The sequence below is a fragment of the Gymnoscopelus braueri genome (genome assembly GCF_963280865.1).
Source record: "Gymnoscopelus braueri genome assembly, chromosome: 19".
Taxonomy (NCBI): domain Eukaryota; kingdom Metazoa; phylum Chordata; class Actinopteri; order Myctophiformes; family Myctophidae; genus Gymnoscopelus; species Gymnoscopelus braueri.
In genome coordinates, this window is record NC_137621.1 from 8694132 (window position 1) to 8709479 (window position 15348).

The 15348-nt window shown below is 40.5% G+C and overlaps 1 protein-coding gene across 1 annotated transcript in view; it reads right to left on the reverse strand.

Annotated features, from left to right (window-relative positions):
• Positions 1-14129, reverse strand: part of LOC308074638 (striatin-3-like) — a gene marked incomplete at its 5' end in the record, with an annotated part of 32201 nt that extends 18072 nt beyond the window's left edge. Inside the window, 7 exons of the mRNA XM_080414145.1 lie at positions 5716-5865; positions 8055-8074; positions 10266-10349; positions 11592-11786; positions 12608-12993; positions 13686-13787; positions 14057-14129. Coding sequence (XP_080270271.1) covers positions 5716-5865; positions 8055-8074; positions 10266-10349; positions 11592-11786; positions 12608-12993; positions 13686-13787; positions 14057-14129 — 1010 coding nt within the window. The remainder of the gene's footprint in view (positions 1-5715; positions 5866-8054; positions 8075-10265; positions 10350-11591; positions 11787-12607; positions 12994-13685; positions 13788-14056) is intronic.
• Positions 14130-15348: the final 1219 nt, after the last annotated feature.

Genomic DNA, 15348 nt, shown 5'->3' on the forward strand with positions numbered 1-15348 from the left:
TTCAAACCCACATCCCCTGCATTAGTGCCAAAATGTCTACTGTTGAGCTGTGACTGAGACTCTCTTTGGACTCTCAGTATAACATGCAGTACCTCTTGTCAACCAGTGGGTGTCCTACCAGACCATAGGATCTAAACGCTTCAATGGAAGAGTAAGGAGACCACACTGCACATGAACCAGTTATATTGTGTTAACCAATTTAGACCAGAAGCCCATTCTAATAACAAAAAATGAGTTTCTGAAAAACTCAGCCTCTGTAGCAGATGGGAACATGACATTTAAAAAATCCTTTTGGCTTTTACTGAAAATGACTTTCATTTGGCCTAAAGTTAATTAAAAAGTAAATAAATAGGCCAATTATTTGTTTACCAACATTGAGACTGGATGCACAGGTGATTGTTTCATACAATCAATTCTCAACCTGTTGTTTCGGGGTGCGCTGGTTTCAGCACACCCCAACCTCCTCTTGTGTGTTGGCTTGCACAGTATGACGGTTGCAACCAGTGTGACGTCGTCTGTTAAGGGGTCTATATATAGAGATTTATGGAATTCATAATGATTTGTTTTATTTCTTTTGATTATTTGACTATTGATTGATTATTTTCAATGTATTTTTAATGAACATAAGGGAAAATAATTTTCAGTCATAGCCAAAAGTTTAAGCTCTCGGATGTTCTTTTTTTTTTTGTGTATATCTGCTACAGAGGATGATAAATAAATATATATTTAGAGACATCTAAAATGACACAGATGTGTTCCTGGCATGAGAGGTATAAAACGTACAGTATAGTAATGTTTCAAATACTCAAAAGGTTTTGGACTCCAGCTTTAAGTGGTTAAAAATCTCAGTCAACAGCTCACTGTCCGACACGCCACAGCTTACAGCAGGGGTACCCAAACTTGTCTATGCCCAACGCCGTTGTGAGCTTGTAAATCTGCCATTTTCAGAGAGTTGATGTAGAGGGAAAAAGAGCAGACCAAGTACACAGCCAACGGTCAAGTTGACTAATAGTGAGGGTTTAAAACGTTAACTGTCTGAAAAAACACATTTAGCATGAATCCAACATATTAATAGAAAAGATGATGTGTAAACAAACAAACACTGATGGTAGTGCTGACAAACAAGTCTATGAGGCTATCTATGAAATGCATGAAAAAGTTTTATCTGCAACACAATGTAGTGCTTCATCTCTCTCTCAGCTAAGGGCTAAATATATATTATATATTCAAAGATATGCGCACATTTTCAGGATTTTTCAAAAATAGCAGCTCTACAAGCTATATCTACTATTTTTGAATAGCCAAAGTATACAATAATGGTTAAAGTGGTTAAAATGATTGTGACATGCATTAACCTATTTAGCTGGTGACCCCCTGGTACCCCAACAAGATTCCCTGGGGGTCCCCGGACCCCACTTTGAGAACCAATGATCTATGACGTGTGACTCCAAATTTGGGCAAGGTTTGAGCCTGATCAGAGCCACTTTGACTCCATTATAAAAGTATAAAGTTAAACATTTCAAAAAGTATACAACGTGAAACAGACAAACTAAAAAACAAAAAGTCATTTAGGTCTCCTGAGCCATCTAGAAGAGGGTCTGTGAGTCTGACCGGGGGCTAATCACACAAACAACTGCACTGAGCAGTGCAAAATGTACATGCTGCCAGCAAGGTCAGCATCATAGACTTTCTGTACAGTTATGTAGATCTGATGTCCTACCTGTCTGGTAGCTGGACGTTTTGACTCCCTGGTTCAACTCTGTTCCATATTTTAATTTGTGATATTTAGCTCTGTGGGGAAAACACAAAAAATGCATATAAATAATATTAGAGCATCTTTAATCATCATATTATTAATCAAATTATTTTGTATGTATAGTATCTGGATATCCATACAAATCTTATATATAACATTGCAGCACTGACTGACACATTCATACAATACATTTACAGAAATATATTTGACGCTGTCACAACAATATATTGTTATAAAGATGAATGCTTGTTACTGTAACTTGCCTCTCTTGTTTCAAAGCGTATTCCAACATTTTTATTCGTCGGACCAAATCATTCTTCAGGTTCTCTTGTCCTTTCCTCTCTCCCTGGAGGAACGCTATCCTCGCCTGGACCACGCACGCACGCACGCACGCACGCACGCACGCACGCACGCACACACACACACACACACACACACACACACACACACACACACACACACACACACAGTAAGCTCGAAGGTTTTCAAACTTTTTTTATCAAACCGGGGCAGAAGGAAAGAAAAATGGGGGAGAATAATCATTTTAATAATAATGTTTATTTCAATTCAAATTCAATTCATAAGATTATTGTGCCAGTTTGCACTTACATCAACCTGGCATCCCTAAACGCGTCGCGTTTAGAGCTACTTTTGACACTTTTGTGTGACGCTGTAGTAATGATCCTATACACGAATCCACGGAGCACTGCTCTGCGCGCAGCCATTGCTGCGGTGTCAACGCTCCGTGGACGCGACACCGCAGCAATGGCCGCCTACAGGCAGCTACAGGCAGCGCGTCTGTGGATTAGTCTATAGTAGGGCATTCATTTACGGAAAATAAATTGTTAGATAAAGGAGTTTTCTGCCCGACATATTTTATACTTTGGCTATTCAAAAATAGCAGATCTACAAGCTCATAGCGCGGCACCGAGTGCCACGCTGGCACAAAATATTTTTGAGATGGGGGGGGGGGGGGGGGGGGGGGGTCGGCAGCCAGATACATGTCATTTTGGGGGTCCTTGACCTGAAAAAGTTTGTGAAAAGGCTAGCATGACAGTAGTAAAAAAGGCTAGCATATACAGTATGGAGCTGACTCATGGTTTGTTTATGGTTATGTTGTCATAGTGACGTGGCCGTGGTTTGTTTTTGTTGTCATAGTGACAAGGCCGTGGTTTGTTTATGGCTGAGCCTGGCGCAAAGAAATTAGTCAGCTCCATTTATGGCTACAAAAGGGAGCATGCCCATATATGGCCATATATTGATGACATCAGGGATCTCCATATATGGGCATAAAAGGGAGCATGCCCATATATGGCCATATATTGATGACATCAAGGATCTCCATATATGGGCATAAAAGGGAGCATGCCCATATATGGCCATATATTGATGACATAAGGGATCTCCATATATGGGCACAAAAGGCACTCTAGATGTGAGGGCCAAACTTGTACTTAGTTACTTTACACCACTTGTCACATGATATGTACATGAGTCAGAGTCATGTTGTTAAAACACAAGGAGAATAGGCTACATGAGAGCCTTTGTCACTTATGGACAATCTATTTCACAAGTAAGTGATACACCAGAGACTTTCTACCAATGATGATTAAACTGGTGAGATCATTTATTTGTTATTTTGGCTGCTCAGTTGTAGATTATGTGGATTCTTTATTCTATGATCTTTCCTGAGAGTTATTGGATTCTGTTTTGTTGGTTTGGATTAAATTCTTTCTCAGTGAAAAAATAAAAAAGAATGATCAAATGTCAATTAATTAAAAAGAAAATCTACATTTGTGTACATGTCACAAATGTTTGCACTGACGCACACACTTTATTCTACGACCGCCTACGTTGTGTTATGGACATAAACTGTATGGCAATATTATTTAGGTATTTACATTGCAATTTATTACATTGCAATTTTATTTACATTCAATTATACAGTATATTAAACAAATGGGATATTAGATTGTCCTCTTCCGTGCCTCAGTCTTGGGAATACATGGAAGGAAGAGGGACAGAGACGCAGGACACCATATTTTAAATCCTGGCCACAGGATATTGCATAAAGCTGTGTGCATTGTTAAAGTGTGTTGGGTAAAATACATCTTTATGTGTGAGTTGAGCTATACGTAATAAAAATGGATATGAGTTGTAACTGTGCTTGCACCACTTTATTTTTGTTGACACAAAATCTATTCGCCAAAAATCACTGATCTACAAGCTCACAACTAAGTTGCATTTACACCAAATATGTTTTTCCGTCTACAAGCTCACAACGCGTCCACGTTGTATGATCTGCTATTTTGGGAAAAATCATGAACATTTTTGCAAATCTTTGAATATGTATATATATTTTAAAACATTTGTAACTAAAATCCTTGTTTCTGGGGGTCCATGGAGCTAAATATTTTGAGATGGGGATCCGCGGCCAAATACATATACATTTTGGGTGGTCCTTGACAAGTTTGAGAACCACTGATATATATAGCAACATACTGTACGTTTAAAAAAAAAAACTGTTAGGATTTAGAATTTGTAGAATCCCCAGAAGCAAAGATTTGAGTTACACATTTTCGCTTTAAAAAAATATATATATTCAAAGATTTGCAGCTTGTAGATCTGCTATTTTTGAGTAGCCAAATAAATCTAAAAATGACACAGATGCGTTCCTCCCGGTCTTTATAGGTTAAAGGACAAGGGTTCACTAGCATGAAACCCTACATTCATAAACAAGTTCACTGGTTGTCTTGTAGACAGTTGTCTACTAGCTTGAAACCTCTACGTGTTTGTGTGTGTGTGTGTGTGTGTGTGTGTGTGTGTGTGTGTGTGTGTGTGTGTGTGTGTGTGTGTGTGTGTGTGTGTGTGTGTGTGTGTGTGTGTGTGGGTGTGTGATCTCACAGTGCACAGCACTGGACCAGTCTGAAGCTACAGGGAAAACTGGCTTTTATTCCTTTTGCAAATCACTCACTGTCCCATTCTGTCCTCTCAAATAACACTATTGGTGAGGACATTCTAATCTTCACCATTAAAGCACGTCTACAAGTGCTGCAGACCAAGTTTAACTTGGCAACCTGGTATCCATCAGAACATGACCCACACGGTATTCTACACCCAGTACCACATGACAAAGAGACAGTCGCACACATCTTAAATGGCTGCAGCCACTATAAAGGACTGTACATTGCCAGACATGATCGTCTGGTGGATCTGGTCTCAGACAGAATCAGAGAAGTACAGGAAAGGACAACAAAAATGTATAAACACAGCACTGTAAAACTAGACTGGTTTGATCACAATGACACACATGTCAATTCACTGCAAGATATTCCAAATACCCCAGATATTGTGTTCATTAATGAAATGAGAAAAAACGTTACTATCTTCGAAATAGGCTGCCCATTTGATTTGTATATGGACATTTGTTTTACATCCAAACGTATGAAATATCAGACTTTGGTGGAACGTATTATGGCCTTGGGATATAACTGTCAACTTATTGTCCTTGTGTTTGGGAGTCTGGGCCACGTCCACAAACTTGTGCTCCACGGCATGCAATTAGGAGGATTGCAAAAGACAAATGCAAAAAAGTTGGCTAAATACTGTTCTGTCTCAGCTATTATGGGCAGTCTGTCTATCTGGAGAAGGCGATGTTTCATTTACCCTTGAGTGGCAAAAATAAATAAAACACAACTGTTGAATTTCTGTATATAGTATGTCATCAATTCGTTATATTTTTTCCTCTGTGTGTTAAGCATGTGCAGCAGTTGTATCTGTTTTGCCCGTATAATGTGACCTTCTTCTGATCAATGTTTGGATCTATCATGTATTGCGCTTTTTGTGCAGATCCAAATAAAATAATTCAAATGTGTGTGTGTGTGTGTGTGTGTGTGTGTGTGTGTGTGTGTGTGTGTGTGTGTGTGTGTGTGTGTGTGTGTGTGTGTGTGTGTGTGTACCTCTTCAGCTCCTGCTCTTTCCTCTTGGCGTCGTTTCCGTTGATGAGCAGGGCGCCGTTGTGCTGAGAGGACGACAAACCCAACAGAGAACGAACTCTCTGACAACGAACGTCTAGGATAGTGTCTGTGTAGCCTACCTCCTGAAGATACCTGCAGAGAGAGAGACATAGAGACAGACAGGGACAGAGTGAGAGAGAGAGACATTAACGTCTAGGATAGTGTCTGTGTAGCCTATCTCCTGAAGATACCTGCAGAGAGAGAGACATAGAGACAGACAGAGACAGAGAGAGAGAGAGACATTTTGGGCATGTCATTATAGGCAAAAATGTTCCAACATTTTACAAGAAGACACCATCTTATGATGAAGTATAAAATAGAGCTTAAAGCGGAAATCTGTAAGATGTGTTCTGCTAGAGATTCAAACCCACATCCCCTGCATTAGTGCCAAAATGTCTACTGTTGAGCTGTGACTGAGACTCTCTTTGGACTCTCAGTATAACATGCAGTACCTCTTGTCAACCAGTGGGTGTCCTACCAGACCATAGGATCTAAACGTGTCAGTGGAAGAGTAGGGAGACCACACTGCACATGAACCAGTTATATTGTGTTAAACAATTTAGACCAGAAGCCCATTCTAATAACACTTTATAAATCATAAGAGTTTATGAAAAACTTTACATAATTGTCAACTTTCACTAAAAATATATATATTTCTCAGCCTCTGCAGCAGATGGAAACATGAAATGCAAAACATCTTTGGCTTTTACTGAAAATTACTTTCATTTGCTCTAATGTTCATTAAAACATAAATGCAATATCAATAAAAAATAAATAAAGAGACATTTATGGAATTCACAATGATTTGGTTTTATTTCCTTTGATTATAATTTAGATTTTCAATGTATTTTTAATGAACATAAGGGCAAATGAAAAGTAATTTTCAGTGATAGCCAAAGGTTTAAGCTCTCAAATGTTTCTTTTAGTTTCTTTGTATATATCTGCTACAGAGGATGATAAATAAATATATATAGCAACAAATGACCCAGACGTGTTCCCAGCATGAGTGGTATAACAACGTACAGTATAGTAATGTTTCATGAGTGTTATAACAACGTACAGTATAGTAATGTTTCATGAGTGTTATAACAACGTACAGTATAGTAATGTTTCATGAGTGGTATAACAACGTACAGTATAGTAATGTTTCATGAGTGTTATAACAACGTACAGTATAGTAATGTTTCATGAGTGGTATAACAACGTACAGTATAGTAATGTTTCATGAGTGGTATAACAACGTACAGTATAGTAATGTTTCATGAGTGGTATAACAACGTACAGTATAGTAATGTTTCATGAGTGGTATAACAACGTACAGTATAGTAATGTTTCATGAGTGGTATAACAACGTACAGTATAGTAATGTTTCATGAGTGGTATAACAACGTACAGTATAGTAATGTTTCATGAGTGGTATAACAACGTACAGTATAGTAATGTTTCATGAGTGGTATAACAACGTACAGTATAGTAAACACACACAAGGTTTTGGACTCCAGCTTTAAGCCATTCAATCCGGGAACACATGTGTCATTTTTACATTTCTTTGGCTATTCAAGAATAGCAGATCTACAAGCTCCTAGCGCGGCACTCTATGAGCTTGTAGATCTGCTATTTTTGAAAAATCTTGAAAATGTATATATATTTCTTAAAGCGAATATTTGTAACTTAAATTGTTTGTTTTGTTCCAGGGGGGTCCCTGGAACAAAACATGTTGAGATGGGGGTCCCTGGCCAAATACATATCTAAAAATGTTTTCTAAATCCTAACAGTATGTTGCTATATCAGTGGTGCTCAAGAGCTCATCTAGAAGATCACAACACGACAGATTGTGAAACCTTTCCATAATGTTTGAACATTTGTATAATGTTCGCCTATTGACATGGCCAAAACATCGGGAGCTACATAGTTGCTGATATCGATATCGTCCTAAAATGTAATATACTGATATATTGCTCAGGCTCTAGTGCTAATGTGTCTTGTTCCATGTTAAATATTACCTCTACATGCTGTAGAACATTGGTAAATGACACAGACACACACACACACACACACACACACACACACACACACACACACACACACACACACACACACACTTTTCACTTAGCGTCATTCATGTTTTACCATATCCATTCGCCAGAGTGGTTCCGTGTGTGTGTGTGTGTGTGTGTGTGTGTGTGTGTGTGTGTGTGTGTGTGTGTGTGTGTGTGTGTGTGTGTGTGTGTGTGTGTGTGTGTGTGTGTGAGTGTGTGTGTGTTGGCAGGAACTGCTGACACCTCTGTGTCTTTATATTCCTCTAGAGAGGAGAGGAGAGGAGAGGAGAGGAGAGGGCACATGTTATGTGGATGTATGGTGTTGTACTGTTTCTAATGTCATCTATGCTGTCTAATGACAACAGGCTACATTGATGAGGTGATAATAACTATACTCTCTCATTATGTTGTTCTTGTACATGTACCTGCTCCAGTGGTAAAGGGAGCTGGTTGGGGCTGGTGGTGGGGGCAGCCTCACTCGTTCCTGTCAAAGTGACAAATATCAAATATGGGCGATGTCTGATGGAAACCTTGTACGGACAAAACCGTTACCTTTCAGGAGATGGCAGAAAGAACCTGCGTTCCAATGGATTAAATGTATCATTTAGTCACAAGCTCTTGTTTACACTTTTCATTGGTTCTATATTTATCAAACCCACAGACACACTAAATCCTCATCAATTTCAAAATAATAATCTGTCTACAAGCTCACCATGTGATGCGTTGTGAGCTTGTAGTACGGCTATTTCTGCTACTTTTTTGTTAACACTCCAGTACAACAAAATGGGGAATTAATTTACCAACAAACATAAAGAGATACAAGGTTTCTGCCAGACAGCAACGATATACACAGATACATTACATTACATTACATTACAGTCATTTAGCAGACGCTTTTATCCAAAGCGACTTACAATAAGTGCATTCAACATATAGGTAGGGAACGAAACTACTAATCACCAGAAGTCTTAAGTGCATTTCCTGCAAAAACAAGCAACCAAGAGTATACCTAGCGCTAAGGTAAAAGTGCAATATATCAGCTACCTACTTTTTTAAACAGATGAGACAAAATAGCAAAATCAAATGAGCACGAGCTAAAACAAATAAGTGTATCGACTAAACAAGATCCAATAAAACAATACAAAAATAAAACAAGAGTTCGTACAACTAGTTAACAACAAGTAGGCCAGGCAAAGAGGAAGGGTAGTGTTTCCTGAAGAGGTGGGTTTTCAGCCTGCGGCGAAAGATGGGCAGTGACTCTGCTGTCCTGACATCAGTGGGAAGTTCATTCCACCACTGTGGGGCCAGAACAGAAAAAGGTCGTGACCGTGTCGATCGACCAGAAGGACCCTTGAGTGACGAGGCAATCACTCGCCCCGAGGTGGCAGACCGAAGTAGTCGGGAAGGGGTGTAGGCATCGACCATAGCCCGGAGGTAAGAAGGAGCTGTTCCTTTCACTGCCCTATAGGCTAGCACCAGGGTTTTAAACTGAATGCGAGCCGCTACAGGGAGCCAGTGCAGAGAACGGAGAAGGATAGTTGTGTGGGAGAACTTGGGGCGGTTGAACACCAGACGAGCCGCAGCTTTCTGAACAAGCTCCAGAGGTCTGATGGCTGATGCCGGAGCACCAGCAAGGAGGGAGTTGCAGTAGTCCAGGCGGGAGATGACAAGAGCCTGGATGAGCACCTGGGCTGCCTTCTCCGTGAGGAAGGGGCGAATCCTCCTGATGTTGTAGAGGAGGAATCTGCAGGACCGTGTCACTGATGCGATGTTAGCCGAGAACGACAGTTGATCGTCCAAGGTCACACCCAGATTCTTCGCAGTCCGAGTTGACGTCACCACAGCATTATCAATGGTGATGGCCATGTCTCGTGCGGACAGCCCTTCCCCGGGAGGAACATCAGCTCGGTCTTGTCCAGGTTGAGCTTCAGGTGGTTCGTCGACATCCACTCCGAGATGTCAGCCAGACAAGCAGCAATGCGTGCCTCCACTTGTGTGTCAGAGGGGGGAATGAGAGGATCAGCTGGGTGTCATCGGCATAGCAGTGATAGGAAAAGCCATGGGAGTGGATGACAGCACCAAGAGATGTAGTGTATACAGACAGACAGACAGACAGACAGACTCACCTCCTCATGGGACCCCATGCCTCCCTGCTTGGCACTCAGTTACCATGTGCTCATGTTTGAAATAATACCACATCAGCATCAAGGGTTGGATTGGGCGCCTCGCGCTACATAAACAGGAGAGAGACTCCTGCCCTATGGGCCACAGATAAGAAGATAGACAGAGGGAGGAGGGAGAGTGCTAGGAGAGGGTGAGGCCTGCTGTCTCTTCCTCTTCCCGGAGGTGGTTGCAAGAGAGGGCATCATCACACGTTCCTGTCCAAGTGACACATATTAAATATATACACAAAAAGACTGACAGACAGACAGAGGAAAATACAGAGAGACTCACCTCATCCTTCTCTTCCTCTGGAGCTGACTGTTGCTTCCCCTTAGAGGTGGTCGGGGCTGATGTGGAGGACGTCTCAACGTGTTCCTGTCAGTGAAAAATATTAACCACTTAAACACTATATACTTAAAGAACTAATATACAGTGCACTAGTGTTTAGAGTAGCCAATCATCCCCCCCCCCTTTTCTCCCCAATTTTAGTTGTGCCAATTAACCCATTTAGACCCGAGGCCACTTCTACAAATTCCTTCTAAATCAGTAGTTCAAGATTTTTCAAAAATATAAAAAAATAGCTGATGTACAAGTTCACAGCGTGGCACAAAGTGACGCGCTGTGAACTTGCATATCTGCTATTTTTTAATAGCTAACGCAAAAATCGAAAATTACCGGTTTCCCGGTTTATTAATTCCTCCTACTGCTTACCAATGTTGTTGTGTTTGATTTTATTTGATTTTGGAAAAATACATACAAGTAATCACAATTTAACTTAAACCCAGGATATACACATTAAACGTAATGAAACACTTATTTCCAATGTGGTCCTGCGACGTAAAATAAAAATAAATAGTCCAATCAAATGTACCATACTGGCTCACCTGCTAGCTCACTGGATCTACTAGCTCACTGCTAGAACATCGGCCATTATTGGCGAATGTTCCCCCTAGAATAGCTTGAGGTTCAAGTGGTTAAATGAATGCACCTGGGTGTATGAACCCTGTCTGCAGAAGTATCTGCACTGACTGCAGCCAACTCCCCATACGTTGACCTTCGTTACAAGGAACCTTTTGCGTCGGTTGCACCAAGGTCCCATGTTGACAAAGACATAGAGTATGATAACTGTGTCCCCCTATCGGTATGCAAATAAAACGGTGCAGAGTTGACAGATGTGGGTGTGAGAGTGAGAGTGCTCGCTTGGGTGTTGAGTTGGTGACTCGCTCAGACACACCTGGCGGAGATAAAGTCCACTTCTGACGGAGTGCCTGCCTTGTTGTAACTTAAAATAAGTGTTAAATAGCTCTGTATTCTAATAGTAATCATTGCTATGGAGTGTTCAGTAACAGGGGTCTCCCCGTCTCTGCTCGTTAGTAAACAATAAATGTATTTTGAGGTTGGGATACCACTTTTATACATCAGTAGAGAGAAATAGGATAAACAAGTGAAATTGGAGATGAAACAAAAAATAAAAACTTTAAAAATAAAATAATAATACAATTTAAGCTGATATATGGATAGTCTCTCCTGAGAAAGTATTTTCTGTTTACTAAAGTGCTGGAGAGACGAGGAGACCGCTGTTACTGAACAAACACAAGCATAAAAGGAGAGACTCACCCCTTCCTGTTCTTTAGTTCGGGCGGCACTGCATGTCTCATTCACCTTCATCAGCCTCAGTGATTCTCTGTCCATCGTACGGAACAACTCCCTGCAGTCGAGGCAGCCATGGCAGTTGGTGGCTGGTGGTGAGACCGGTTCTGGCTCGACGGCCTGGATGTCCTCTGGCTCCTTGTCCAAGTCCAGCCTGCTGACCTATAGGGTTTGTCAGGATCACGTCATTTTAGTTGACGATTCATTGTTGTACAAATAATTGCGATTTTTACGATTGTATTGTGTTTTTGGCATTTTTGTGATATAGACCAGTAGTTTTTTTATAAACTGAACCCTCATTACTCAGAGAGTATTCAGATGGAATCAAATGGACTCTTACAGGTGGTCCATTTGGTTTCATCTGTACACCCTCAGAGTTCACAGACCTGCAAGGGTTCCACTTGGTTCCTAACTATCAATCACTAAGCTGGGGACCCCCTGGAACAGTTTTCTTCAAAATGATCAAATGTTGCTATATATCGTTGGTGTCGGGCAGAAACCTCTGATCTCCATATTTTTACTTTTTGTTTTTCGTAAATTAATGCCAGACTTGATCATACTACAGCGTCACACAAAAGCATCAAAAGTAGCAGATAAACAAGCTTGAAACGCGGCACGAAGCGCCACGTTTTGAGCTTGTCGATCTGCTACTTTTGAATTTGAATCCTGAAAATGAACAGTTAGCTGTTTACAGTTAACAGTTAGTTAGTAACATAGCTGCCATATTTGATACGGAACAAAATCAAGCGACGCAGGTTGATATGAGCCAGGTGCTCTGAGCCTTTGATTAGACAGCGGTCAGTTATTGAGTTCAGCGGTCATTATTCAGAAATAACACACAGCTGAATTCAGTGATTGACCAATCAGAATCAAGCATTCAACCAAGCCGTGTAATAAACCTTTGTATTCTACAAGTTCTCAAATCTAATTCTACAAGTTCTCACATCAACTGTATTTTCTCTGGCATTTTGCAACCCATTTACCTTAGATTTAAATGAGCTCAAAGCCGACTGATCTTCCCGGGTCTTCTCCCATACATCGCTGCCTTCACTGTCACATTCAGAACAGTGTGAAGAGAGGAGGTGGACATCACTAGCTCCACAGTCCTCTAGATCGGCGTGTGTTTTCATGTGTTCAGTTGAGGTGCTGGCTAGAGGCCCCGTCTCTCTCTTGTCATCATCATCTTTCTTCTGTATTAGTAATGCCTGTGTTGACAGTGACACACCAGTCTCCTCTGTCCTTTGAAGTAGCTCCTTCTGTTCCTCTTTAACCAGCGGAGGCTGAGGTTCCTCCTTGACCTGGACCAGACCAGGGCTCCTCTCCTGCAGCTCAGGAGAATCCTCTTGGCACACAGTAACGACCAGGTTATCTAGAGGAGAGAGAAGAGTACTTTCTGATTGGATCAGATTTACTACTCATACACAAATGTTTTTAAAGTATCCCTGTTTCCAGATAAGAATGATTTGTCAAGTAACTAGACTTCATGGTTCTGTACATTACGAGTTAAACGAGGATTACATTGTACTCAGCGTTTGTGAAGCGTCGTCTTGGAGCTGCCATGTGAAGATCTCATTTCTGTATGTGTATAGTACAGGCAGCACACTAGTAAAGTTACAGTGAACTACAGAAGAATTCATGTTTTATTTTTGAGGATTTAACATATTCACCATACACTTGGCCTAAGCCATTCATTTATTACATTTAATGTAATGTTATTATGTTGAATAAGTGGTTGTACAAATATCACGTTTAAGCACTTTCAAAAAAAAAAAAAAAAAAGATTTTATATTATGTATCTGATTGCCTGTATTTACTAATGAAAAAGTAGCCTTGTGCAACAAGACAATTGAGTTGCATCATATCATCAAATTGAATCGTTATCGTTGGTGAATCGTAATAAAATCAAATCATGAGGCCAGTGAATATTCACAGCTCTAGCAGGAGCATGACGCAAGACTGCATAAAGTGATAAAAGATGACAGATAGAAGTGTATTAACAAAAGATGATAGACAACAAACAGAAAGAGAAAAAATAAAGAAAGAGAAGCAGCATCAACTTACTGCAATCTGGGTGGACTTCCAGTACCTCCTGTTTAACAGAAACGTCCGTGGCTGGGTCTGGAGAGTTCACCTTCAACTGCAGTCTGTACTCCACACACTGGTCTGGATTGAAGGAATTGAATAAGGACTTTTAGTAAGACTAAGAGTCTAAAAGCTCCACTAGCTGCTACACTGAACCGGCTCAAAGTGGTTTGAATCGATCAACAATGCCATCCTTAGAGCCTCGCATTAATAAGCTCTGTGCATCATTGTAGTCCCGTGGTCAAAGGTAGCATATTCATTTTCAGTTCCATGCACATAAGGTCTCATTTCTGTTTCCAGTTTACATATCTGCTGCAGTATCAATAAAGCAAAGCTATGGGAAACCAAACCAGAACCGGAGAAGGGTATGCCACCTTTGGGGAACGCAGGACTAGAGTTATGGACAGTGTCAGGGCTAAACATTTAAATACAATAAAACAAGAGTTAAAGTTAAGATGATTATTAGACAGGATTACAACATTACACATTCAAAAACATTCACACATACCCCCCCCCCCCACCCAAAGATCTGAAATACAACTTGAACTTGTTCAATTATTTGTAAACAGGACAAGTTCAGAAATGTTTGACTGTTGTTGTCGACCCTTTATTGAGCATGCATTAACTGTACTGTAGTCCCAGGTGTCCTGAACGTGGCATACCCGTTTTCAGAATTTAACACAGTAAAACTGTACCAGAATGCCACTGCATCAAATTAACTTTAGTCTCATGCTTTACAGTGAAGATGGTAAAACTATCCCTAACATACTTATTCTGCATGTCAGTGAGTGTAGCTGCAAGCGACTCAGAGCGTATCCTCTAGTCCTATCTGGATGTATTCAACGACGATAAACCCCAAAAAGGTTGCACCTCTATGGAAAGCTTGGGTAAATAAATCCTCTTTGTCTTTGCAAGCTTTGGTTTCACAAATAATCCTCAATTATTTAGCAACTTTCTCTCAATAAACTCCCTAAAGTGATGATTTCTTGGGTGGGTTGCACTCACACGGATTAACCCATTAAGAACTGAGGACCCGATTCTACAAATGTCTTCTAAATCCCAACAGTTTTCTGGAAAAAAAAAACCATGTTGCTATATCAGTGGTTCTCAAACTGTTTCATGTCAAGGACCCCCCAAATTATAAGTATTTGGCCGCCGACCCCCCCATCTTAAAAGATTTTGTTTCAGGGACCCCCAGAAGCAAAGATTTGAGTAAAAAAAACGTTGCTTTCAAATATATTATATTCAAAGATTTGCACACATTTTCACGATTTCACGATAGATCTACAAGCTCATAACAAGCTATGAGCTTGTATGTCTGCTATGTTTTAAGAGCCAAAGTATAAAATAATGGTTTAAGTGGTTAAAATATACACCTCAAATCTAAAATGGCACAAATGCTTTCCCAGTCTCAATGGATTACGCTTTAACCTGGATATTAAATCAATCTGATGATAGTGTTGACACTGTCGTGTCAGAAATATCAGTGTATTATGTGATGCAATGGCACTGTGATTGTGTTGTTGCCTTATTAGCACAGGGTGTGATACTGTAAAACTTTGACACAGAGACTTTGCAATAGTGCAGGCAGGTGGACAGAATGGGCTGTCTGTCTACACCAGGGGTCCCCAAACTGGGGGTC